Source organism: Pipra filicauda, unplaced genomic scaffold (genome assembly GCF_003945595.2).
Source record: "Pipra filicauda isolate LSUMZ 115617 unplaced genomic scaffold, ASM394559v2 scaffold16_size7369187_pilon, whole genome shotgun sequence".
NCBI lineage: Eukaryota > Metazoa > Chordata > Aves > Passeriformes > Pipridae > Pipra > Pipra filicauda.
Genome location: NW_024104207.1, coordinates 6,303,658 through 6,328,167, shown reverse-complemented (window position 1 = coordinate 6,328,167; position 24,510 = coordinate 6,303,658). Strand labels below are relative to the sequence as shown.

At 44.3% G+C, this 24,510-nt stretch overlaps 1 protein-coding gene across 3 annotated transcripts in view; it reads left to right on the top strand.

The window, feature by feature from the left end:
- The window catches only part of CASTOR2 (cytosolic arginine sensor for mTORC1 subunit 2), a 137,338-nt gene that overhangs the window by 51,944 nt on the left and 60,884 nt on the right, over positions 1-24,510 (top strand). For all 3 annotated transcript variants that reach the window (XM_039379517.1, XM_027749966.2, XM_027749967.2), the window contains exon 2: positions 16,861-16,931. In XM_039379517.1, the coding sequence (XP_039235451.1) occupies positions 16,861-16,931 (71 nt within the window). The remainder of the gene's footprint in view (positions 1-16,860; positions 16,932-24,510) is intronic.

The window sequence follows — 24,510 nt, the reverse complement described above, 5'->3', positions numbered from 1 at the left end:
CAATACTGTTAAGAACGTCTTGCCCCCAGAGCATTGAGCCTGGGTTGCTCCCATCTTTGAAATAAAAAGCATATGCTCTGCAGTCTGTGTTTTTCAGTCCACAAAATAATCACTGGTTTTTGGCTGAACACAACAATAGCTACTATGAACCCCAAATATTTGGGTTTGGATGTACAGCAGCATTGCATTTACGAAAACTCAGTTGTATTTTATTGTTGGTAGGATAGTCAAAGTCATTATTCTACAGCAGAGGGCATTAAAGGAGTGATATGATAGTGCCTGATCTGGAAGGGAAAAGGAAACAGGACTATTTGTTTTTCTTAGTTTTTGCATTGTCCTCATACGATAATCCTTCAGGATCCAGTTGGTAAAATGTATTCACAAGCTTTTGTTGTACATTAAATCATGCTTTGTTTTCAACTGTAAACCTTAGGTCCCACACCCACACCTGCAACGTGTTTCTCTGTTTGGATTTTGATTTGTAGAACAGAATTTATGGTTAAGAAAAATTCTGTGTTGTACTTCACCTTTGTGCTGAAAACGAGTTCAACTCTGACAGTGATCAGGGGATACTGTTACTGCTGTACTGAGAAAGTTTTTAAAGCACAGTTACCTTCTGCTTAAATAAATGTTGGGCTTTCTCAAGTGTAAGGAATTACTTTAGCATCTCACGTGTGACATAAGTTGGCTCACAATAGATGGGCTTCCAAGAGTTCTGGCAGGCTGGGATAGCAAAGAGAGAAGAGGAAAAGGTGTGTCTGGACCAGTTAGTTAATTGTTAGATAATAAATGAATCCTTTTTCAATGCACACAAACTAAACTTTCTTTTCAGTTACTGCTCCAACTTCTTCAGAGATTTGATTATAGCATCCTCTCCCAAAGCAAAGAGCTCTCGCCATTTTGATGTAAACACTCATTGACACTCTGTGGAGATTTGAAAATTTGCTTTCCTGTCATTAACAATGATAAAACTGTAAGCAACATTGTTAAAGATGCTGGGGGGGGGGGGGGGGGGGCATCAAACCAAGAGGAACAAATTAAAGGACTTTAAGAAGTCTTCTACCCTTATGCTCTGAGACGGTAGTTTTGTGCAAATTATTTTATGGTTTTTGATGAAGTTTGGGAATTCAGAGTTTTTTGCTATTACTCTGTTGCTTTGTTTCTGATACGTTTCTTAAAAAAAAATAAAACTGGAGGAACAACAGCAATAAAACATGAGCAAAGTGATGCCTGAGATGCTCATTTAGTTCCCATTAGCACAATAAATGCAAATATAGTGAGGTTTGGTTTGGTTTTATATCCCCATGCTTCTCAGTAGGATTGGTTTAGATCTGTATCACAAATGGAAGCTGAGTCATAGGCTGGCCCATAGGACTGGTATGGAGCAAGGCGTTGGATCTGAGTCTGGAGCTAGTAATGTAACTCTGGCAGTTTTGCTGGGAGGTGGTTTTTGTTGGCAGTTGGTTGTTGTTTTTTTTCAATGGATAAGAGTCTTGTCTCATTTTCCTATTTGTAAATCCAAAGGCAATCTAAATTAGCAGACTGAAATAATTCCTGATGTTATTTATGGGTTTGCCTAAAAGGAAGAGATCTGCGATGTAGGCTTGGGTCAGTAGCAATGGCCACAACCTCCCCTGCTCACCTCCTTGCACAGGGCAGTGTGCCTGGAGCCTTGGGGACTAGATCTGGTAACCCAGGAGATGTGTTACTGCCTGCGCTGGGACAAAGCTGTTCCCATCCCACCAGGCATGGAGGCTGGGAATGGAAGCAGTTGCAGGGTGCTTTCACTGCAGAACCAGGATCTGGCTTAGCCATGACAGCCTGTTCTGACTGTTTGTACGTAGCTGGCTATAATGACTGGAGGAATGTGTTACCTAAGGTTACTTTATCTTTCGGATGCTTCTGTTACTGGCTGCTCTCCTGTTTCTTGGGTCTGAGGGCTGTGACACCAATCACACTGCAAAGGTCTTAGTCCCCTCTCACATTTGTTCCTAATAAAATTTTTTTGAGAGACAGAAGGATGGAAAAACTGTGTAAATACAGGTGTTAAGTTCACAGAGGAGAAAGTGCAGAGAAGCCCTGTGGGCAGTTTGCTATTTTCCCTCAAGTGCTCTGGGCTGAGAGGAGGTGTCCTTGTCCTTCTTGCATGTTAATGGTTATTATGGTTCCTGCTAATAGTAGAGTTCATAGTAGGTCAATATAGCACAGGCAGGGCCTGGGGTCAGAAGTAGGTCAGCATCCACCTCAGCACTGCTTAGGATGGCCATGGCTGGTCTGTGTTCAAGGCTCTTGATATCACTGATGTTGGCAACGCCACACTGCTTTGGCTCCTGGGGAGACCTGTGTGCTGCTGCAATGACATGTAGGTCTGGCATTTTCTCTTGTGCTGTGGCTCACCTTCTGCCTTGGCTTGACTTTCATTCACTTTATCTAGTGCCAAGCCTCCAAGTATCTTCCTTTGACATGAAGTGCTTTTTTTGCCAGTCTCCTGGCTTTGTGGAACTGTACAGCACCCTGGTAGTCCTCTGTGACTCTGCACTGCCCTGGCAGGAGCTTACAGAAATGTGCCCAAGGCCCATGGTGAAAAGCTGAACGCAGAGTGAGACAATCCCAACTGGAATACTGTGTGATATAAAGACTCACTACCGCTGTTCTTTCAGATAATAGTGCTAAAGGCGGATTTCTATAAAGAAAAATATCATCTGGTTTTACCTTTTGCCTGTATTGCATTTAGTGAGGCTAGTGTTGGGTTTAATGGAAGTCAGAAGAATTGGAAAGAGAATTACATGGACAGAAAGTTTTTTTTTTTACCAAACCAAAACACCAAACACAGGTTCCTGTGGCTTCTTTTTAACTCAGAAAACCATGCTGATAAATCCTGGGCTGGTTTTGGTTATATTTCTGTGAATCTTGCACATTTCTTGTTTTGTTTTGTTTTGCTCTCAAATTCAAAATTGAATTTTTCAAGTTGAGTTTTCTTTAACATAATATGAATCAACCAGCAGTGGTGGCTAGAGGAAGAATTACTCATCCATGTTTTCAGTGTTCAGAACAAAAATTTGCTTTCTCTACACACTTCGCCTTTTGGGGAATGTAGTCTTTAGTGACCCAAAATCAACCGTACGCAAGACCTGTTCCTACAGCTTGGTTTTGTTTATGTATATGCAGATATATAAAACCGCGAACCAGAAAGCCATGAACTCATGAAAACGGAATGCACTAAACTTCTTGACTTAAATTCACTTACATTCCTCCTATATTGCAAATTGAACTCCTTAAGTTGCAAGCAGGACTGTACTCAAGCTGATGGAAGTTCCTTCTAGGGAAAGCTGAACATCAGCCCTGTCTTATGTTTACTGTTGGGGGGAAAAGCAGATCCTGGGAGCACTTGTGAGCTGGCAGGGTAGCCTACTAGATCCAGGGATTGCACTGATGTGCTGTACTTGCCTCTGTTGCGAACGTGCTTCAGTGCTTCTCTGGCAGTGCAAACAGCATCACCCTGTCAGTGTTTGCTTAGAGCTGTGTAAGGCCACCTAAATTGGTAGAAATTTATGCACCATTTGGAAAAAGGGTCAGCACAGGATGAATGCTGACTTGGGAAGAGTTGGGTACCTGACCTGATCCCACACCTTGTGACTCACAGTGCGTGCTCGGAGCGCACAGCGTTGCGCCCTACGAGGCTCCTCAACCAGGAGGGCTCTCGAGCCGTGTCGACTCCACTGACTCTGGAAGACCTGTTTCTTTAATGCAGACAGCAAGCCTTTTAAAGCAAATTTTTATGTCAAGGGATAGAGCTGTGCTCAGTTTGCCTTCAGCTCTGTAGAACCAGAGCTGCAAAAAGGCTTTTGTTATAATAACCAATGCTGAGCCCAGACAAGTGCCCAGCGCTCATCATCCAGATGCCCCACAGTGCTGCATGTACACCTGGATGTTCCTGAGGTGAGGAGCAGGTGTCCCAACCCTCCAGAGTTACTGACTACAGTGGCAGCTGGGCACCCAGTGGCCACCACTTTGTGCCACGCACAGAGAAATCCTAAGGTGCAAGGGTAGCTGTGGCTTTCACTTGGCCTGCTGCCTGCCCTTATCAGAGCAGCCTAGTTTCTGACTTCTGGTCAGTAGGCAAAATCAACTAATAGCTTTTCTTACAGAACTTGAAGTTGCCAAATTTGTGTTGTAGGAAAAATAGAAAATCATTTCCAGTGAGAAGGGGCACCTTTTATTGACTTCCTGGCTGTTACCCTACAAACAAACATGCTGATATTTTCCATACAGTCAGCGGACAAAGACATATAGTCCACTCCATTCATGTTCACCCATATGCTGATGAATTTGGGTTCAGAATTACTGTTGATGACTGGAAGGAAAACTAGTAATCACAGGCAGTATTAGGCAACCATTCTCAAAGTTTGAGAGAATAACAGAAGATTAATGACTTGGTAATTCTTCTCTGTTTCCTTTCTCCAGCAACTGTCAAGCACAAATGCAGCTAGTTCCATCAGCAGTCTGACACCTGCACTTTTTGCCCATAATGAATCTAGAAAGTTCAAATACTCTTTGGGAAAGTAATACCTAACTGAATGTATTTATTTTCTCTCATTTCTCCCTTCCTCCAGCCTTCTCTCTGGCCTTACTGTGTTCCCTACTGATGATTGAAATGAGTTTTCCAAGATGGGAACAGACCAGCGCTATACCATGCAACTCATATATAGCAGCAGAAGAGGAAGGTGGGATCTTGTCATGGCTCACCTAAATATCACCTAATGCTCCCACAGCAGTGTCTGTAGTGCATGTGACATGTGCAGGCCACCAAGCCAACCCTGTGCTTCAGCGAGCGTGTAAGCCACATGTCCAGGGCAGTCACACATGCTGAGAAACACAATGCAGTCTCAAAGGCCTGAGAAGAGAGTGTGGGGTGGAAGCATGAGCATATACCTGTCTTAAATGCTGGTTTATTCCAATATTTTTTTACCTTTAAGATTAGTGGAGGACCTTGTTCCTGTCTGCACCTCTGAGTCATGACTACTGGATTCTTCCAGCCCCTTTGTCTTTTGCTGCACCAAGATAAACATTTCTGAAGCAGAAGGCATTAACCATTGAAGATTCTTTATGGAATTAAATTTTGAGGGGCTCAGTTATGTCAAAATGTAATAGTGCCTTCCACAAAATGTTTGTTGCTGGCATGAATTTTTATAGTTCAATTAAAATGAAAAGGAAATGTTTCAATTTGAAACTACAAGAAATGATGAATGAGAAGTAGAAGTGAAGTAATTCTCTTGTACTTTTTTTTTTCAGTTACTTCAGGAAAATTTGAATTATGTTACTATAACTGATAGTTTTTTAGACTAAGAGCTGTCTGTCTCTGAGCCCCATATAGGCTTTCAGATGCCTTGTATCTGCCAAATCCTTATGAGCACTAGTATTCAGTACCGCTAAATATCCAGTAAGAATGATAAAATCTATTTCTGTGTGAAGTGCAGTGCAGCATGGGTGCAGGTCTGCTGCAGCCTCCCATCCTTGTGCTCTTTGAGCACCCTTTGAGGATGCTTCCCGGAGTCCCAAAGTGCAGGTGAGCCATTTGGAGGTAGTTGGGTGACTTTGCTCAGTATGTGGATGGAAGGGCTCCTGCCAGGCTCCTGACACTTGCATCAATTGGGCACCAGCCACGGCAGTGGAGTGCAGATCCAGGTTTTTGGTTCAACCCCATTCACTAATATAGGTAATGAGTGGTGATGTTCCAAGTAAAAATTACACAGCACAGCTCACTAGAAGTAATTTGTGACCCAAGAAGAAAAATCTGTGCTAAGAATAACTTTTAATTACATCAGGACAGTACATTATTTTACAGATTCATGCCCAGGACAAGTCTTTGCTATAGAATAGATATTAACTTCAGTATATCCACACCTAGAGTCATTCATTTGTGTGTTGTTCTCATGGGATTCATAAAAAAAAGTCTCTGTATTTAGCTCCTTCAGTGGACAAATAACGGATGAGCACAGTAACACTTGCATTGTTTTAAGCTTCATTTGTATCTCCTGCAGCACCTCTCTGCTGAGCACTCTTGAGTGGACTTGCACCTCTTCATCTCTCTTGTAGTTTCCTTGAGAAAGCTGAGCTTTCTGCTCCGTTACAGCATGTAACGTGCCTTAGTTTCTTCATGTAGAGAATTTTCTTACCACTACTTCAGTGTAGTTTTAGCTTGTCTCTTCACATTTGGCAAGAATTTATTTCTACACATAAATAGAGATAAAACAGATTTTCTTACAGAATCTTCCTAAGTTTGATGGTGGAAGTCTGTTGAAGGGGAGAAAGTAAACCAGCCAAGTTGTGTGTTGCCTTCTAATTGGTTCCTGGGAAGTATTAAAAAAATGCTGTCATGACAAATGAAAGAAAGATATGTTTTATCATCTCAAGTAAATTTTAGAAAGCAGTACTACAAACACTGTGCTTTGACTACTGAAAGCATCATGACTTGGGCTTTGCTAGTCATACAAAATAAACTCCAAGTGTCTCTTTATTAGAACCAAAAAAAATACATCCTGTGGTTATAGTGCAGGATAACTCTTGAATATTGTAGCTTTTTTGAATCTGTAGCCTGGGAAGTCTTGACTGACCAGGTCTGACTACAGAAAAAGAAAAAAATATAACTGAATTACTCATTGGTGTTGTTTCAAGCTACTGCTAGTCATTCATTTGCAGCAGTAATTTTATTTGCATGGGCTCTCATAGTGCAGGCCTTGTGAACTGTCCTGAGGAAGACCTGAACCACAGTTTGATACTGGTTTAATAAAGCCAATACGGTAGATGCCCAGCTGACACTTTTTGAATAATCCTTGTTTATTTTTGCCATGTGTCCTGGCTTTATCAGTGAGCTGTATTTATGATCAGTTATCTTCTCCAGCGTAGCCAAATCTGCTTATTTCTTTGCTTATTTTGTGTATGACAGGTCATCCTTTCTGTGTTTTGTCTTGATTTCTGTTCCTCCAGGGTGCCAATCATTTCTCTATTATTCTGCTCCCGGTTGCCTCAAAGTCTAAATAAAGTCTCAGATAACTTGCTCAGCTCCACAAAAGTAGCGAGGAGAGGGCTTGAATAAAGGTCTCCCCTTTTAACTTTACACACTGTAATCTGTAGCTTAAACCGTCATTATTATTAGTAGTATGGATTAGACAAGACCATCATGGTTATTGTGATGGAAGTTTTGGCATAGCACAGGCTGTGACACTTCTGAATTTATGTCTGTTCATGAATACTTGCTTTCCCTAGCCTCATCTCTGTTAGTTTTGTTCTGTGTTGGTTTTGAGGATTATTAACTTTCTGTAATGAAGTAATATCACAGTGTCTTTTTAGGCGATCCCTAGTTGTGTTTGCTAACGTCTCTGTCCCAGATCTGAGCACAGTTAATGACTGGAAGGAATGTTGCCGGTGTCCTTTGGCCATTTCTAACTGCTGTGACATGTTTAACTTTTCCCTTGGTAGGGACAGTAGGATGGGAGAAGGGCATTCCTTCTGGTTGAAAAAATATGGTGGCCAGAACAGTCCAGTACTGTCTATTGTTGGGGGTTTTCTGTGTAAATCCTTTCTTTGTCTTATACCTTTTGTTATTAATATTGTTGCTGTTACTGTTCATTTTCTTATTGTGAGCTGTTTCTGGTAAATTGTTCTTTTCTCACCCCGTAATCTTTACCTTTTGTGCCTCCAGCTGGAGGGGGAGAGGGAAGCAAGCGGCAGTGTAGTTTTAGTGGGAGCACTGAATTGGAGAGTACCATTCCTAACCTAGGACAGCCTTAATTGGTGCCCAATGTGGAGCACTAAGGGTTGAGGTAACAACACATCTCCCCAGAGGAGGTTGGAAACAAATTTGATCTTAGCATTTGCTGTGTTAGGTAGAGAACCACTGGTCGCAGTGTTACTTGGTCTGTCCATGTGGGCGTGGTACCTAATATATTCCCCTGTGTGCTCCTCGTGGTGCTCTTTTTCAGAGGGGGGGGAGGGGGGAATCAGGATTGTTTTGTTGCTGTACTCTGTGATATCAGCATATGACATGATGACATCGAGGGCAATGAGGGTCATTTGGGATGTGTCTTCAGTGTTGTTCTCCTGCCCTGGCCTTCGATGCTACCTCAGGGAATTCTTTAATAATCATACCCAGCCTGCGGGGGGAACAGAGAAGGATGATTTTCCCCAGCTTTTCACACTCTTTTCCTTCGTCGGGCCTGTTACAACAGCTTTTGAGAATTTTGAATTCTGTTTGGATGTTAAGGAAAGCATGTTTTTGTTGCTAAGCCTGCCAGTGCTGTCCACACTATGTTTAAAGAGTTCTAAGGAGATTATTCAGAGATCTGTCCCCGAGGGTGGATAGTCATGAGTGGCGTGGAATGTGGGAGAAAATGAGACAAATTTTTGGGAAATTCTCTGCTCCAGTGGTTTGGAAGTTCACCTCTGAACAACTACAAGATCTTGATAAAGTAACAGAATATTTGCAAGGAGAATGCTGTGGCAGCTCCAGAGAGTAGCAACTTATTGCAGTGTTCTGGATCCTGGCTACTATTTATCAGACACTGTTTGTCACTAGACAGCACCCTCACAGCCTCAGGAGGAGGAAAGCAGACCTACAGGCACTGTGGCCGCTCAAACTGCAGCTGAACCAGAGGAACAACCTGTGCCGGTAGCAGTTGCCCCTATACAGAAGAAGAAATCCAAGACAAAATCAGTTCACTTAGTAAGGGATGAAGAGGAAGCAGGGCCCTCAGAACAGGAGGAAGAGGCAGGGCCAGAGATAATCACCTGATCCCTATCCCTGGGTGAGATGCAAGATGCACAGGAGAGCCCCTGGTGACCTGGCTGCTCCAGTGCTGGGATATCACGGCCCAGGATATGGAACTAGATGGTAGTGAAGCCAAGCAACTGGGATCCCTGATCCCTGTCCCAGGATCCCAGGGCACTGACAAGGGGATTGGGAAGAGGACAAAACTCAGCCTCTGGAAGCAACTCCTGTCAAGCGTGAGGGAACGGTGTTCTCTCAAGGGTGACCTAATAGTGCGCCCAAGCAGGTGGAACACCATGGAGAAAGGTATACAGTACCTGAGAGAATTAGCTGTGCTGGAGGTAATCTATAGAGATTCAAATAATGAGCAGTCCCCTGTAGATCAGATGAGGTCCAGCGCACGCAATCCGTGTGCCAGAAGTTTGCGTGGAGCGTGCCATCGTTGTACACCAACTCATTGGCATCGATGTCAATGAAAGGAGGAGGACAAACAGTGCTTCAGATGACTACCTGACTCTGGCAGTATGAAGACCATCTTTTTTCCTCCCTACTGACCCGCGTCTCAGCTGTGGAAAGACTGTCCAAGACTGTGAGCAGACTCAAAAGACTTGAGCAAACTAGAGAGGAAGTGTCCTATGCCCCACCAGTATGGACTAGAATCTCTGCTTTTGGGAGCAGGCGCCCCGCTGCTCGAGAGGGAGGGTATACACCACGAAGTAACCTGTGGTTTTATCTGCATGACCACGGAGAGGACATGAGGAAGTTGGATGGAAAACCCACCTCTGCCCCAGCAGCACGGGTGCACGAGTTGAAAGGTAGGACAACCACCGCACAAAGTTCTTCAAGGATAAATGCTGCTCTGGTTTCCAGAGGGCAAGTCCTCAGACAGAATGGAAGGGATGATGCTACATTCAATCCTCTTGAAGGGACTTCCAGGTCATATTTACAAGAAGTGAGCAACGAGTGCCATGACCAGGACTAAAGGGGCCCTGCCTCCAGCCAGGTGGAGGAAAGGCACGGTCAGAGCTATTGGACTGTGTGGATCCAATGGCCTGGCACACCAGACCCACAAGAGCACAAGGCTTTAGTTGACACTGGTGTACAATGTACCCTGATGCCATCAAGATATGTAGGGACAGAATCCATCTCTATTTCTGGGCTGACAGGGGGATCCCAAGAGCTGATTGTACTGGAAGCTGAAGTGAGCCTGACTGGGAACGAATGGCAAAAACATCTCCTTGTGATTGGCTCAGAGGCCCGGTCTGTCCTTGGCATAGATTACCTCAGGAGGGGGTATCTCAAGGACCCAAAATGACATTGTTGGGTTTTTGGGATAGCTGCTGTGGAGACAGAGGAAATTAAACAGCTGAATACCATGCTTGGTCTCTCAGAGGACCCCTCTGTTGTGGGATTGCTGAGGGTTGAAGAACATCAGGTACTGATCTCTACCACAGCAGTGCACCGTTGACAATATTGTGATCCCCCATCCATGAGATGATTCGTGAACTTGAGAGCCAGGTCAGCAAGACCTTTTTAGTGGGTTGACCTTGGCTGGATGCCAGGTGCCCACCAAGCCACTCTATCACTCCCATCCCAGCTGGACAGGGGAGAGAAAATAAGATGGAAAATGACTCATATGTTGAGATAAGGCAGTTCACTAAAGCAAAAGTGAAGTTTGTGCACACACAAGCAAAGAGGAAGAAAAAGGTTTATTCTCTACTTCCCATCAGCAAGCAATGTTCAGCCACTTCCCGGGAAGTGGGGCTTCTGCACGTGTGGCAGTTGCTCAGGAAGACAAACGTTGTAAATAATGAATGTCCCCCTTCCTCCTTAGCTCCTGTCATTAGCTTTTATATCTGAGCTGACATCCTATGGTATGGGATATCCCTTTGGTTAATTTGGGCCAGCTGGCCCCTCCCAGGATCTTGCCTGTCCCCAGCCTATTGATGGAGGGAATGTTGAGAGACAGCGCTGATGCCGTGGGAGCACTGTAGCCAAAATGCTGGTGTGTTATGAACACCTTTCTAGCTACCACTGCAAAGCACAGCACTGGGACAGCTGCTATGGGAAGATGAACTCCATCTCAGCCAGACCCAATACACCCTTGAATAGCCCTATATGGCCAGTACATAAGTCCAGTGGAGAGTGGAGACTGACAGTGGACTATCGTGGCCTGAAAGAAGTCACAGCACCACTGATGCCGCTGTGCCAGACATGCTGGAACTTCAGTACGAGCTGGAGTCCAAGGCAGCCAAGTGGTGCCACTGTTGACATTGCTGATGGGTTCTTCTCCATTCCTTTGGCAGCAGAGTGCAGGCCACAGTTTGCTTTTACTTGGAGGGCCGTTCAGTACACCTGGAACAGACTGTCCCAGGGCTGGAAACACAGCCTCACCATTTGCCATGGACTGATCCAGACTGCACTGGAAAAGGGTGAGGCTCCAGAACACCTGCAGTACATTGATGACATTATTATGTGGGGCAACACAGCAGAGGCAGATTTTGAGAAAGGAAGAAGATAATCCAGATCCTCCTGAAGGCTGGTTTTGCCTTAAAACAAAGTAAGGTCAAGGGACCTGCCCTGGAAATCCAGTTTTTAGGAGTAAAATGGCAACATGGACATTGTCGGGTCCCAATGGATGCAGTTAACAAAACAGCAGCTGTGTCCCCACCGACCAGCAAGAAGGAAACACAGACTTTCCTGGATGCTGTGGGTTTCTGGAGGATGCATATTCCAGATTACATTCAGATTGTCAGCCCTTTCTATCATTTGACACAGAAGAAGAACAATTTTAAGTGGGATGCTGAACAACAACAACACGCTTTTGAACAAATTAAACAGGAGGTTGCCCATGCAGTAGTCCATGGGCCAGTCAGGACAGGACAGGATGTAAAAATCGTGCTCTACACTACAGCCGGGGAGAATGGTCCTTCCTGGAGTCTCTGGCAAAAAGTACCTGGGGAGACTCGAGGACAAGCCCCAGGGTTCTGGAGTCAGGGATACAAAGGGTCCAAGGCCTGTTACACCCCAACTGAAAAAGAGATTCTGGCAGCTTCTGAAGGGGTTGGAACCACTTCGGAAGTGACTGACACCAAAGCACAGCTCCTTCTGGCACCCTGACTGCCAGTGCTGGGCTGGATGTTCAAAGGGAAAGCCCCTTCCACATGATCCACGTAGAGTAAGTGGATCGCTCTGATCACGCAGCGAACTCAGCTAAGAAACCCCAACTTCCCAGAAATCTTGGAGATCATCACAAGCTGGCCCAAAGTTGAAAATTTCAGATTATTACCAGAGGAGGATCAGGTGACATGTGCTGTGAAGGCCCCACCATATAATCAGCTTCCAGAAAATGAAAGGTGACACACACTGTTCACCGTTGGTTCCTGCCGTATTGTAGGGACACACTGAAAATGGAAAGCTGTTGTATGGAGTCCTATGGTGGTGAGTTGCAGAAGCTCCTGATGGACAAGGTGGATCAAGTCAGGTTGCAGAGCTGAAGGTCATCCAGCTGGCTTTAGATACCACTGAACAAGAGAAATGGCCAGTGCTCTACCTCTGCACTGACTTGTGGATGGTGGCAAATGCTCTGGGGGGGTGACTGGACCAATGGAAAAAGGCCAATTGGCAGCACAGACAGAAACCCATCTGGGCTGCTGAGCTGTGGCAAGACATCGCTGCTCAGGTAGAGAAATTGGCTATACAAGTACATCACGTCAGGACAGTTGGAAAAGACCCTTGAGATCCAATCCAGCCATTCTCCCAGCAATGCCAAGGCCGCACTAAACCATGTCCCTAAGTGCCACATCTACATGTCTTTTAAATACCTCCAGGGCCAATGACTCCACCACCTCCCTGGGCAGCCTGTTCCAATGCCTGACAACCCTTTTGATGAAAAAGTTTTCCCTAATACCCAATGTAAATCTCCCCTGGTGCTATTTGAGGCTGTTTCCTCTTGTCCTATGGCATGTTACTTGGGATCACATTAACAGCACGAGTGTCCTTTACTCCTTTCCTAAATACATTTCCAAAGATGATGTACTAGAATCCACCCCTTGTCATTATTTATAAACCACAAAGATCACCAAGAATTAGATGATTAGCATGAGACTTTTTCTCTACTAAGAATATATCATCGTCATGGCCAGTCTTCACGAACGAAGATTTGGGAATCTTCCAGCCTGCGCAGTGGATTTTTTAGGTGAGACACAGTGTGCGCTGAACTGAGCCCACCCTTTAATCCTGAGGTTCATCTGCCGGGGCCGAGCGAGCTCGGACGGTGGCAGCGAGGTCCTCAGGACGTAGGTTTGTTTGGAGTGACCTTCTCTTAGATGGATGGCCTTACAGGGCTGACGAGCTCCATCTGCCCGGGGAGGTCCCCTGACCGGGAATCGAACCCGGGCCACGGTGGTGAGAGCGCCGCATCCTAACCTCTAGACCACCAGGGGGCCCCCACTAAGAATATATATTGTCATAATACCATACCAAAGCGTACAGCCTGGAATAAACCCCAATAAATTACATTTTTCATATTCACACAGATGAACTTGCTGCTCCTTCTTTTTAATTCCCATTCAGTTCAACTGTTTCTTTGCAAACTTCTGTGTTACCTCCAGACATTTAACTGCCTTGAATGACATTTGGGCATGGTTTCCTATGTTTGAGGAGACCAGCCACCCACCTGCTTCTGGAACAGATGTTTTCCACAGTACAGACAGCTTTGCAACACTTTACCCTCCTGAGACAAGAATTAACTAAGTAGTTTCCATATAAATAAGAAGGTAAGACTTGTGGTCTTCCTTAAAGACTATTGTCTGTGCTGAACTTTCAAATTATGCACAGCAGTATTCCCACAAACTTGTGGTCTGCGTGTGACCCAGAACCAATGAAAATCATGTTCATCCCAGTATTGTCACTCTTGTGATCTCACCAACTCTCGAAGACCGAACGGCTGGAGGAGACACTTGTGGTGTGGACCTGCAAGCACGACCAACCACTCTGCTTTCCTGCTCTGTTCTCCCACAGAGACTGGAGTACTGTTTGCAAACTGACGCGATGCTGCTGCTGCATCCTACAGGCGATTTCCTGCTCTGTGCAAGCATGGGTATTGCTTCCATACACAGTGTAGGCTTTGCAGTTTCAAAGATCTAATTTAATTATAGATTGATCTACATTTGTGGCATTGCCAGAAAAAGGCATATGTTGTTAGGGAGTCGAAGTCAGCAACAGTGCTGAAGTGGAAATGTACTGAAACTTTAAGGAGGCAGGAATCCAAAATAATCCACCTGAGGTTTGGCTGAAACTAGAAATACGTCTTCCTGCATATATGCTTTCCACACGTACTTAGAGAAATACTGTTTGCCTGATGTCTCAAAATGATTAAAGGGCAGTTCTTTTCCTTTCTTGGCTTTGGTGTGATAATAGAAGATGCTATTGGCATTCAGCTTATCAAGGACTGGTTTAAGAGGAAAGAGAAATTATTGAAATAACTTGAATGGAAGAGGCATGTGTTATATAAGGAGAGAGATATGACATTGAGTTCCTTCTGTTTTGTCACACAAGATTTACAATTCCAGTTTTTCATGTTTAGATTTCCCTTGGGAAAAAAAACCGCATCATTGGCTTGAACAAAGTGAATATAAAGCCCAAGAACCACTGGTCTTCTCTGTGCTGGTGAAAGACTTTGCTTTTAAATTCAGATGGTCTGTGGTACTGACCTTTTACAGAACTGCACAGAGTGGGGGATTGGGCTTTAAGATGGTACGTGAAGATAATGAGGCTTTGACATGCATTCTGAGCCAGCAATTATGGGATCTCATCTGTACATATCCCTTAGATATGTGCTCAGAAACTAGCATCTGTCACAATCATACTTTTTCTGCTGGTGTCAACGGTGCACACAGACATTTATTACTGTTCTGGTTCAAAATTCTTCCGTAAATGCCATCACAGGTCAGGCAAGATTAGGTGTTTTTTATTAGTGTTTTCTCCTTTAAGACCACGAGCTTTTCCCTGGTCAGTGTGCATGTGGCTCGGTCCGGTAGTGGTAGCAAAGACTTTAATTTCATTGACTTTCCCAGGGAATTCATCCACTAAATAACAAATACTTCTACCTCCTGGGACTCACCTGGAGGTAGAAAATCCAGGTTTTATCCAGCTTGGATCACCCCTTGCACAGGTAGCAGCCTTGTGCAGTTAAGAAGTGAGAGTAAAAATTTGGGCTGCTGCTATTTTCTGCTTTTCTTGGCACTGTTCCTAGAGAGACTTGAGTTGGTAAATGTGGCCGTCACAGCAGCTATTACCGATGACACAAAATAATTAAGTTGTGGTTTCTCCTGTGGTGGGGCCACGTCTGTATTTTATAGTGATATGTCTGTGCTAGGAGGAAGAGTGTCATACTTGATTGTCATGATGGATGCTTCCAGGGAAACAGGATGAGTCTCTAAAGGCAGGTTGTCTGATACTTTCCATGTATATGGAATCGTGCTGGTTACGTGGCAGATCACTAATTGAACTGTGTGTTGCTTCTTCTTGGTTTTCTGATGAGATGATGGGGAGGGCAGTATCCATCTCATTTTTCTCCCTGTTGCTTTTGGAGGGGATAGCTGCTATGTTTGTTCTTTTCAGCCAGTCAGAAGAATGCTGCAACCAGGTGTTATTCTGATCCTTTAATCAAGTAAATGCTTTGATCTTTTGATGTCTTGAACCACCAGCATGGGGTTCCAGGCTTTCAAAAGTCCTGAACACTTTAAAACACAGATGCTCAGCAGTGCTGAGAAGCCCTGGTAGTCCCTGGCTGATGAATGCTGCTGAACTGTGCTTCATGCAGAAATTATACTATGAACATGCTGTGAAATTTGGGGGTCTTGAGAACAATATTTGTTTTTCAAGTATTTAAAATATTTTCTGTAGGTTGCCTCAGATAAATTGGACAGTATTATAGTGTAACTGTGAAATCCTGCTCTTTGATTCTTAGAGACACAGGCTCTTCATGTTGCAGCCAATTTAGCTTCCTAGAGGGAAAAATTTCTCCTGTGGCTTGGGCAGCAAAAACAGTTCTTGTGCTCTGGCATGCTTCTGGAGAGGCTGGGAGCCCTGCATAGGTTGCTGCCCAGCACGGTGCTGATGCTCTGCTGAAGGTGAACCTGAGCTTGAAAAATGCTGTGCTAACCTTCCTGCCATTACTGGGGACCAACTGGATAGAAGCTGATTTTTTTTTTTCAGTAGATGTTGCTGTACATATGTTGGTGTGTCAGGGGAAAAAATCCTTTTTGACTATATGTGGTGTTAAACCTTAAGGCTGAGCCTTTTTCTGTTTGTGTCTTCAGTGGAAGAATCCCATGTCATATTTGGTTTTTATCTCCTGTTAGAGGTGACATGGTGCTCAGTGCTGAACAAGCTGGGAATGCTATGCTGCACATGACCTGTAGTGTCAGAAGATGAGCATGGAGCAGAACAGAAGCAATAGGGGATCAAGGTGGGGGAAGCTCAGCCTTGTGTCCATGGACTTGATTGCTGCTACCATGGCTCTTTACCTGGAGCACCCCAGCATAGGAAGTTGGGGTGCTATCTGCTTGTGGAAACAGCCTCTGAAGCAATAAGAAGAGATGCTGGGGCTTGGTTGAGAGATTGGATGTCAAATCTTGATAAGGCAAGAAATTTTAGTGGACAGATAGGAAAAACAGTCGCATGCATGAACCATGGGAAGGCTTTTCGAGGGTGCTGGAGTGATCAATCAGTGAGCAAAGCTTTTTGCTCTGTGTCAGTGCAACACAGCAGGTCCTGGCTGTGATGGAAAGCCTTAAGGGATATGGCAATTAGAGAAAAGTAACTAAGAACTAAGTAATAAAAAATAGTAAGAGTTTTACCAGCTCCATTGTGCATAGGCAGGCAGCAGGGAACGTGGGTCACACAGTGTGAGTTAGCCAGGAATAAAATCCAGGTCTGTTAATGCCTCAGGCCTCTCCATAAACACCAGACCTTGACTCTTTCCTCCACCACAGCTTGGATGGGAAAGGACCTCCATTTTAGGTGAAAGACCAGGCTCTGCTCAGTCCAGCATCTAATCATGTTTTCCTACTGTTTACCTTTGCCAGGTGCAAGTTCTTCAGCCTCACGGAAACCCCCGAGGACTACACCATCATTGTGGATGAAGAGGGCTTCCTAGGTAAGTGTCAGCATGTACCACTTCGGTATCCAACCTGGGACAGGAGGAGGAAAACATGTCACCTCGCTGAGATTATAAATCACAGTGTTTGTAAAACAGGTCTGTTTGTCAGTGCTGGTAGTACAACTCTGTAAGGTGCTTTGATCACTTAAGCACACTGTCTCAGCTACTGTTCTGTACAAGGTGATTCACATCCGGAATATAAATATTTTTGAATGCTGAGAGAGGAGCACACACAGGTCTTAAAGAGCAGTTTAAGTGTGTTTGAAACAGCAAAACCAAGCATATCATTGTGTTTAGATTGGACTCGATGATCTCAGAGGTCTTTCCCAACCTAGGTGATTCTGTGATTTTGATTCTGTGTTAAAATGAGCTGGCCTGTGTCCTCAAGCCTCCACAAGCACACGTCTTGCATCTCTAGCTTCTCTACCAACCTCTCTTTCAAAGGAGCACTTGAAGATGAGTAGTTAGTATCATCCCCATAGCCAGCACAATGTTGTGGAGTTGTGAATCAGCTCCTTTGGTTCATCACCAAAAGCTGGGATTTATCCCCCTTTCTTACACCCAGCTCTCACTGTACTGAATGTGCATCTTTCTTTGCTTGTGCTGGCTGAAAGGGTCAAAGGTGGAGTTGTCACAGAAGGTGACTGGCATGTGCTAGAGAGCACATTCTCGGTGCTGGGCAAATGCTGATGGAGAGATTGTTTTGGCTTTGTTGATGGAAATAGTTAGTAATAACTTTTATTGTGTGTGGAGGTTTTGTTTGTAGCAGTGTTATTGAGGTGGTGGAATGAGAAAGTGTCGGGCAGCTATTATTACTATTTTTCAGTCACTCCTTTCTGTGGTTTATACAGTTTAGATGTTGGAGAAAATTCATCAAAATATGAAAAAAGAGGATTTTATTCCTGAATAGGAATTAACTGTTGAGAACCTTCTTGTGACACTGTAATATTCAGTGGGTTCGTAATATCCAAAACACAAGGAGAAAACTTGAAACTGCATCGTCTTTATTTAGTGCAGAGTCAAAGTTCATGATCAGTAGCCTTGCTGAGTAAGTCCCGTTTCTGTTTCAGGAATACTCATAAACATGTAATAGTACAATAATGCTACATTTTAGAACAGTACAAAGGTAGCTAAAGATTTTAATAAATTAATCCCTAGGTTGAGAATAGGTAAATAGATCTTTACAACTATATCTGTTTATAATTTGGTAGTTTTGGTGTTTGATTGAAAGTCTATGTCACGTAGTTTTGCTCTCAAAAGAGGAGGTGACATATGATTCTACTACCAGAGTGTCACTTGTTGCATTTGTTTGAGGGGCATATGCACAAGAATTTTATGACTGTTAGTAGTATCAGGCTTTTTGTTATCAGTGGCAGCTGGGGAAAATCAATTCAAATTTGGTTTTGCCACAATAGTAGGATACAGAGCCTCCCACTAAGATCTCCATTTAAAGAGAAGGCTCACCAAAGTACGAGAAAGTTTTTGGGCTTTTTTCCAAGGGGCACAGCATGTGGCAGAGCAAGAAACCCAGAGATTCCCATTGTCAGGAGGGAGTCTGTGTCACTGAACTGTGCTGTCCCTGCAGATGGGATATGCTAGGGGCACGCTCACCTCCAGCATTGCATCTGTGTCTGACATCCATGGCACTCATTTCTCTGCCCTGTTGGCACAACACAGATTTCTCAGTTCAATCACTGGTGGCAAGTTTAGATTGCAACCACCCCTGTACAGTCTCCAGCAACCACACTGCCATTTTTCTCTCTGCAAATTATTCCAGCTTGAAACAAAGGTGAGCTCAGGCAGTGGTCTTGCCCTTCCATGGTGGGGGATGTTGCACTGTGCACCCCTGTCTGTGCTTGTAGCAAATCCCAAATCTAGCATGACCAGTGTCCTCAAGGACCTGCATTTCCCACTGGTGCCCAAGTTATCTCTGTGAACCAGGAAGTGCTGCTGCACTTCAAAGCAGCAGTCCCCTCTGCTTGGACCTTGGCTCTCACTGGCACCTGAACTTACTGCTGATAGTCGTAGTGCTCATGTACCTTCCGTTGGGCCATGGTTTTGGCAGCATATAATATCCCTGTTTTTTCAAATACACTGTGTGTATTTGGTGTGTTAAAGCAGGGCTTTGCAGGAGAAAAGGTCATCTTCCAGACAATGCAGGGAAAGGAGGGAACATGCTAAGGCCATCCTCTGCTACAGCATAGCATGGAAGGCAGGTGCAAAACTCAACCTGGGTAGTAGCGTCACAGAGCTGGCAGCTTCATCCCCTTTTCTGTGCTTTTTCCTAGGAAGCGATGATGTGCTGGCAAGAACTGTGTGCACTGCTAACTCTCCTACCACAACCCCCGTATCTTTTGGGTTTGTGTACAGCCTATGTTCTTTCTGAATTTTCACCACCACATCCAAAGCTTCATCTCAGGGTTAGCCCTGTCTGCAGTTGTTCTGTACCTCAGTTCAGTATGGTTTAAGTTTTTCATGGTCTGGAGCAATCCAGGATCTAACATATAGGATGACCTGTAACAGTGAAAGGGCTCTGCTTTGCTCCCTGGTTCCCCTCAGAGTCTATAAACATCTCAGGAGGAGGAAGCTCACTTTGCCACTGTATAGCCTGTAATCAGCCCATGGGCTTCAACAGAATCAAAATCTCCAAGAGTTCCAGCATCCCACCTTCTTGCAAAACAGCACCAATCATGTCTGCCTCGAGTGCATCAGCTGCTGCTTGTCTTGAGTAGCAAAGTGCCAAGTTTAAGAATTACAGGGTAAATCTTCAGCTTTGTTGAGCAGTTCAGATAGCAAGTCCAGCAGTAAGTGACTTTCTTTTTCTATCCAGATAACTGTTTTTCTTGCAGTGCCTAACAAACTTGATGTAAGTCTCTGAAGGACAGATTTTCCTGTGTGGAAAATTAGAATCTTTCTTTCTCAGGGACCTGTATGAATTTTTGCCACAGCAGCAGTGAGAAGGTTGTCCTGTTAGCTGACATCTCCCATGGTAGCCATGTTAGCCCTTCTGCACATCACAAACATCCCTGATGGGAAAACACTAGGCAGAAGAAATACTGGCACTTCAGCAATCCTTGACATTAATGCTTCAAACACACTGACATGCAGTAATCATTCTTAACTGTTTTGTCAACAGGTAATCTCTAGGCTTGTTTCCCTGAGAGCAAGTGAGTCGGGCTGGTAAAGAAGTCATTCTTTCTTCTCCCCAGAAGATGTCTGCAATGCAAAGCTGTAACCTGCTTAAGCATTCATTGTGCTGAAAGGGAACAGCTACAGCCTAATTCTGTGCTTTAATTCCCTGGTGGTGAGGTGGGGATTTATATCTGCACAGAACCTTGTTTGTTCCAGTGGCCATTTCTTGGGCTTTGGCCTGTTAATGAGAAAGAGTTTTATTCAGCAAATAACACAGGGGGATGGTGCAGAGAAAGCTCTTTCCTGGCTGATACTGGAATGAATTAGCAGAAAGAGTTTGGCCATGGGCCTCCTGCATGAAGACAAGTGTCTCAGCTGTTGGGGTGCTTGGACAGCCGTGTACAATCCTGGCATTTATCCCCTGCTATGGAGCCAGTACATGGCAGAAAAATGGAGTGGCTGCTGCTCCCGGAAATATAGGAATATTTGTTTGGCTGGTTTGGTTTTTTTCCCAAGGTTTGGCTGAAAGCAGGAGCTGTCTGTGCATGGTGCAGATATGCCATAGCCCCTGTGCTCTCTACATAGTCTCTCCCTTTTTCAAAGGGCAGCAAAGATATTCTCCCTGTCTTTGAGCAGCTGCATGAGCTGAGCTTCTAGCCTGTGGTCTTGCTGTTCCCAATAGTCTCTGCTCACCAAAGGTTTTAGCTGTCACACACTGAAAGGAAAACACATGTCAGCACACCTGGAGATACCCGTGCTCTTGGAAAACATGTTTGTGTGCACTGGGAAGCATTGCAGTCCTATGCTGGAGATGCCATCTGAATAAAATAATAAGGTTTGGGGGTAGCAATGTTCCTCCAGTGGCACTTCCAACAGCTGTTGTGTCGCAGCTCTCTGTATCCAGAGAGCCTTTTATTGTAGGTAAAATGGCAGTTTAAAGGGGGTTAGGCTTGGTTTGATTGTCCTTTTTCTGCTCCTGGTTTCTCCAGCTGGTTTGTCTGCAGTCCTTTTTTCTCTTGGAAGTCCACTACTATGTTTAGTGATAGCTCTGCTTGGGTAGCTTTCCGATGAAATGCCATCCCTCCAGCCTCTGATTTTACAACACTTCTCTAACTGCACAGTACAGTGAGAAATGTAGAACTTACACTCTCCATCAACCACCATTATTCTCTACAAGCCTAATGAAGAACCTATCCAGTGCCATCTGTGGTCCATTTGTGTGGAGGTGAGAGATGGCCACAGTTTACCCTTGGGTATTGATTTGTTTCAGTATCTCTTGAATTCATCGAAATGAAGCTGAACTGTTTGATACTGACCTGCCCAGAGTCATCACCACTGGGGCCTGGCTACGTGCTGTGCAAAAATAGACTCCTCTGTACTATCATCCCTGTGGCAAGATAGTGTCTTTGGACCTAGAGGGCAACAAATTCTACTTTTTGAGTTTGTACCCTATTTATAGTGGAAAGACAAGTCTCCCTTTTTGAGACCACTTAGAGGGCAGTGAATGGAGTTTGAAGGCTTCTTTCTCCATTATGGTGACAACCCATGCCTGTGGCTGCCCCAGCCTGGTCTCCTCTGTGACCTTGGCAGCAGTTGATTTGCTCCACGAACATCTGCATAAATGGGGTCTGGAACAGTCTGTCACCCAGGGGAAGCTGTCCTGAAGATGGAAGATTGTAAAGCAACATGTTGCTAACATTTTCAAGGTGAGGTCATTGTCTTCCCAGCCTTGGCACTTGCTTGATGTCCCTTGCGTGCAATCTTTCACATAGGCAGTGAAGTTCAAAGGTATCAGAGAAGGGGAAAAGAAAATGCTGGGGTAAAGGGAGGAGTGAATCGCTGTGACTTTCAAGTTGGTAAACATGCATATTCTAGTTTCAGGAAAATTTGTGCTAAGGGAAACACATCACCTTTATGTACTCTGATCTTTGTCCTAGAATTGGCAAGTCCATTTCGTGTAGGTCACTGCGGTCAGCAGACCTTAGGTCCTGACTGGTCTCTTCTGGATTGGAACCAGTGAGGAAAGGCCACTTCATTTCAGTACTGAAGCAGCACTGGAAATGTCCTTCTCAGGTGTAGATCCCGCTGGTGAACATGTAGCAAGACTTGCTGCCTCCCCACACTGAGGTTCATCTGCAAGATGGATGTGACAGTCCTTCCTTAAACCTTCTTTGGTTGCCTGATATGACTGGGATCTTCTCTGAGGCCAGAAATCCATTCATTTGCACGTTTTCCAGAAGGAGGAGGCTCCTAGTCTCAGTTCATGCTTCATGGTAAATTGCCCAGTACATTAAAAATAATGAAACTATTTGAAAAATCTCAGCTAGTTAGAGTGGCAGAGAAATTTTCATTTTAATAAAAAAAGGGTAAAAAGAAAAAAGCCATCTTGTTGGCAATGCTTTGTTTTGATAACCATCATCCTCAGACAACCTGTTCCCTGTCTGACCTTGGATTCAGGACCATCATATGCTTTAGTACCACACTGAGTTCCTGTTTCAATAACATCAAAATGGCAAATTGCTTTCAGTGTCCTCTCTCTCATCCTGTATATAAAACGGGCAAGAAATCAGCTTATAAATAAGTCCAAGCATATAACCCATCTAGCTGGGAGCAATTTTTAACTTTATTTAAAGATACAGAGGGAAACAAGCTAATAGTTGCATGTTGTTTTCTGAATATTGCTTCTATAACTATCTCTGCTTTAATTTTTTATTGCCCAGTGACTAGGCCGTTGTATCTCAGGCACAGTGGCATAATTTGCTTGCCGACATTTATAGTGCTAGTTTCCTCCCCCGGACAGCCAGGAGAGCCTGTGGTTGCTAGGCAGAACATGCTTTTCCCTACTAAACACGTGTACAATCGCTCTCTTTTGAACCTCTGCATTGGCTAGACTATGCTGTGTCTGGGGTTTCCGGGTTTTTTAAGTAGTGTGGTATTAATGACCTAAATTCAAATTAAAACATGAGAATTTGACTACTGCCTAATTATGAATATGTGCTTGGTTGGGGAGGTTTTCCCTGCAATGCATGTCTGTTTTTACAGATCAGTAAACATTTTTGGGGTCTGTGATTACATGGGATTTCTACCCTCTCCCAAGAGGCAGTAGGATTTGGTAGTTAAAGCTTTTGGGGGAAGGGAGGGAAGAATGAGAAACACGCAATATTCCAAGGTCTGGTTTGTGTCACCTGGGGAAAGGAGCATTTCAGCTTCTTCTCAGAGCTTGTACGTGAGTGGGTTTGCAAATCTTGACAGGATGTAGTATTCCTTATGTTTGTAACCTGCCACATAAAGTCTTTTGGTTCAGTTTCTCTGCTTGCTCCTATTTAAAGATGTACTGCATAAATAATACATATTTTTCACTGTTTCCTCCAGCAGATGGGTGTGTATTGATACCTATTTTTGTTTCACAGCCTGTGGGTGAGAAAGCCCAGACTTCTCTTCCTGAACCACTCGAGTGGCCATGATTTCCTCCTTTAAATTTATTACATCTTGGCTGCTTCCTAGCACTTTCCAAAGTCCGAGATGGATGAGCAAGGCTTGTTCTTTTCAACCCCTCTCATAAATGCAGGACCCACAAAGCTTTTCTGGCTGAAATGATGGAACAATTCACTGAAATTTTAGATTGCTCTCTAAGAGCAAGATGCAGCTCAACAGAGAAGTAGCAGCCCTGCTTATTTCATTAGAGAGCATTTGACCATCTGCTTGCTGTTCCGCTGGTGCATTTCTGGTTTTTTTTTCTGAAGGGTGGGCTTAAACAGAGAGGGTGGCTTGTCTTGTTTGTTCTGGAGCTGGCTGTATTCCACCATGGCTAAGTGCACCCCATGGCAAGGCTGAATACACTCTATAAGATCTTTTAAAGCATTTATATATTGTAAGTGCTGGTAAGACTGTAATTTGTCATCTTTCCCTGCTTTTGACATGAATTTTACATGGAGCTCCCTGTGAGAGATGGGGAAGTGCGGTTGCCCACCCATGACAGGTTGAGAAGTGAAGCACAGGATACAGGAAATCAATGATACAAGCAGGAAATGAAACCCCTTTCCCACGTCTGAAAGCATTCAACCACCAGTTCCCAAGCTTTGCTAATTGTGAACCTACTTTACGCCATACTTTTCTCAAGTCCATGACCTGGATGAAGAAGTGGATTTTCTCCACCTTGGCATCTCATGAGTTCTGTGACCTCAGTCTAGAAATGGAGTCTCCAATAACCTTGGAAAAAAACCAGTCTGGCATCATCTGCCAACAGAGAAAACATCTCTTTCATGGTAATCCATGGCAAAATGCCAGTGCACGGTACTCCCCAGGGTTGGTCTCTGAGCAGATTTGCCAGATGTTCTTATCAGAGCAGGAGATGCCTCATGTTTCCCAAGGATCAGCAGTCATTCATCAAGGTGAGAACATTTCTGTTCCTGGCAGGCTTGGAGAATTCTCTTAATCAAGGGAA